This window comes from Cynara cardunculus (genome assembly GCF_001531365.2).
Source record: "Cynara cardunculus var. scolymus isolate 2C chromosome LG 14, CcrdV1, whole genome shotgun sequence".
NCBI classification, from domain to species: Eukaryota; Viridiplantae; Streptophyta; class Magnoliopsida; order Asterales; family Asteraceae; genus Cynara; species Cynara cardunculus.
This window is the reverse complement of record NC_037541.1, coordinates 7051730-7054430: the sequence shown is the minus strand read 5'-3', so window position 1 is coordinate 7054430 and position 2701 is coordinate 7051730. Positions and strand designations below refer to the sequence as shown.

Sequence of the window (2701 nt, the reverse complement as noted above, 5' to 3'; positions counted from 1 at the left end):
TCTAACAGTAAACACTTACCATATAAGTATTTAGGTAAGCAACCCCTTAATTAAAAATACTCTAACTTACAAAACCTTACCTTTCCTTTTACAACATGTGATAGTTGTACAAATCCCAACATAAACTAACATTCATATGGCACGAAATCAATTCAAATAATTTATTTATAATGGGAAATAAATATTTATTCTTATACATTACTTTTATCCACAACCCTAAATATTCATAGTTTAGGATATTTTATGTAAATACTCTTAACTACATAATATATTTTGTATATTTATTTTCTAATTAGTTTTAACATTATTTTTCTTAAACAAATAATAATTTAAATATTTATTATTAAATACATGACATGTTTTAAAATGATTGTTGAGAGGGAATACGGAAATTAATGATGTCTTGAATCAATAATTTGATGTTAACTTCAGCTGAACCGCCTTCTCCTATGGCTTTTCTTGCTAATCCTCCTACCTCTTGAGCCCTCTTCCTTATTTCCTCCTCCTCTTCCTCGTCAATTCTTTCATCCATTAAACGTTTTATGGACTTCTTAATCTCATGTTTTCTTATCACCACCCCAACTTTCTCTTCCTCTCCCCATCGAACCTGAACTCGAACCCCAACAGAGATCCCGATCTTTAGAATCTTCACGATCAAGATCTCGTTCAAGAATTGCTCAGAGAACATTGGCCATGTGATCATTGGAACGCCTGAACAAATCCCTTCGATAACTGAGTTCCACCCGCAATGAGTCAGAAACCCTTTGATCGATGGATGGGACAATATTAGAACTTGCGGGGCCCACCCGATGATCAGTAATCCCTTTCTTTTGTTCCTCTCTTCAAAATTTTCATCGACTAACCACTTCTCTAGTTCTTTGAATCTCTCTCGACGATTTATGACCCAAATGAATGGATGGTTTGATGCCTCCAAGGCAAGCCCGAGCTCGAATAATTGTGACGGAATGAGGCGACATTGGCTGCCAAGGCAAACGTATAGAACAGATTTTGGCTTCATGGAATCTAGCCACTCAATGCATTGTTTCTCATTGATAGAAGAGTTGTTCCCTCTCGTGAATTTGTCTAGGGTTTCTTTGTTACACATTGAAACCGGGCCAATGCACCACACTTTTTTCTTTATCTTCTCTTGGTATGCATCAATGCAAGAACGCTCAAGATCATCAAACGTATTCATCACTACTCCATAAGCACTTGATTCCGCCTTTTCCACTCGGGCACGAATGTCATCTAAGTTACCTGATGCTATAACTGCACTCGGCAGTTGCATCCTCGAGACATCGACTCTTAGAGGCATTTCTGGAATCTCGAAAACCTCAGAGTTTGATGCCACTGAAACATGTGCATTATGGAGTTTCACGTTATGCGAGCACAACAACGCAAAGGCACCCGTTCCATGGAAAACGATTCGTGGTATATTAAACTTCTGAGCTGTTTCAGATGTCCAATACATGTATCTATCTGAGATGATGCAGCTCGGAGGAAGTTTTTGTTTCTCCAAATACTCTTCCAATGGATTTTGCATCAAATCAAGGGCATGGTAAAATTTGTGTATAAGGTCTCTTGAGGGGAGACTGTCTAGGTTCTCACATCTTGATGGTAATCCAACTTCCTGCCAAGGGAATGGGATTACCACCAAGTTAATGAGAAGCCCATTGGTTTGATCCTGTTTAATATTACTAGCGGATCTCGAGGCATTCAAAGGGGTTGTCACCAAGCTGACGACAACCCCTTGTTTAGCCAATAACCGAGCCATATCGATCATAGGGATCATGTGACCTTGTGCTAGTAAAGGTACCAAAACAAAGTGAGGTTTTTTGGTCATTGAAAGAGGAAAAGACATTTTCGGGTATAGAATGAAAAAAGTAGAAGTTTAGGGGCGTTTTTATAGCAATTCTTAGGCAAATGAATGAAGAGTTGACCATGTCACTTTAATATTATAGTTGATTGGTATTCGGGTCAAAAGATCCAAGTATAAACATGGAACGGAAATTGGAGTGGTAAACAAGCCAAGACACATCGTATACGATTCGTTAGCAGCATTTATTTTTTATTTGAACTTAAATTTTATATAATTAAATAAAAAAGATAAATTTTACACAATTGGATTTTACGAATAATTAAGGAATTGAATGACTAAATTTCATTTTAGACTTACAAGTAAATTTTACGAATAATTAAGGAATTGAATGACGGATTTAAGAAGTAATCGAACAAAATGATTTCTCAGTGTGTTTTTTTAGTAGTCAATAATATAATTGAGAGAATTAATTTATATTTACAAGATTATTTAAATTAATTAAATAAATATATCCCTAAAATTAAGTAAATTGTAATCCTAATTTCATAATTTTCTTGAGCCTGCCTAATTTAATCCATTTTTATTTTTCTAAACTAGAATTTCATAATTAAGACACATCTTTCGTCATTTCGTGTATTGGTTATTACCCAGTAACTTGTTTCATTCGATATGTTTTGATGTATTAAAATCTTACGTATCAAAACAAATTATAATGTTGAATTCTATTGGTAAGCACTTATCGGGTAAACATTTGAGTAAACGACCCCTTAGTCATGTCTCAAAATCCTTCTATGAAAATCCGATTTGTGCTAAAAGAAAAACCTTCATGATGCAAAGTGAAAAAAGAATAAAGTCAAGGGAGCGTTTAGCAATTACGTATAT

At 35.0% G+C, this 2701-nt stretch overlaps 1 protein-coding gene across 1 annotated transcript; it reads right to left on the bottom strand.

The window, feature by feature from the left end:
* Positions 1 to 361: 361 nt before the first annotated feature.
* Positions 362 to 1870, bottom strand: LOC112526382 (UDP-glycosyltransferase 73D1-like). The gene has a single exon (XM_025136670.1). It carries the CDS (start codon positions 1859 to 1861, stop codon positions 362 to 364), a length of 1500 nt encoding a protein of 499 aa, XP_024992438.1. The 5' UTR covers positions 1862 to 1870.
* Positions 1871 to 2701: the final 831 nt, after the last annotated feature.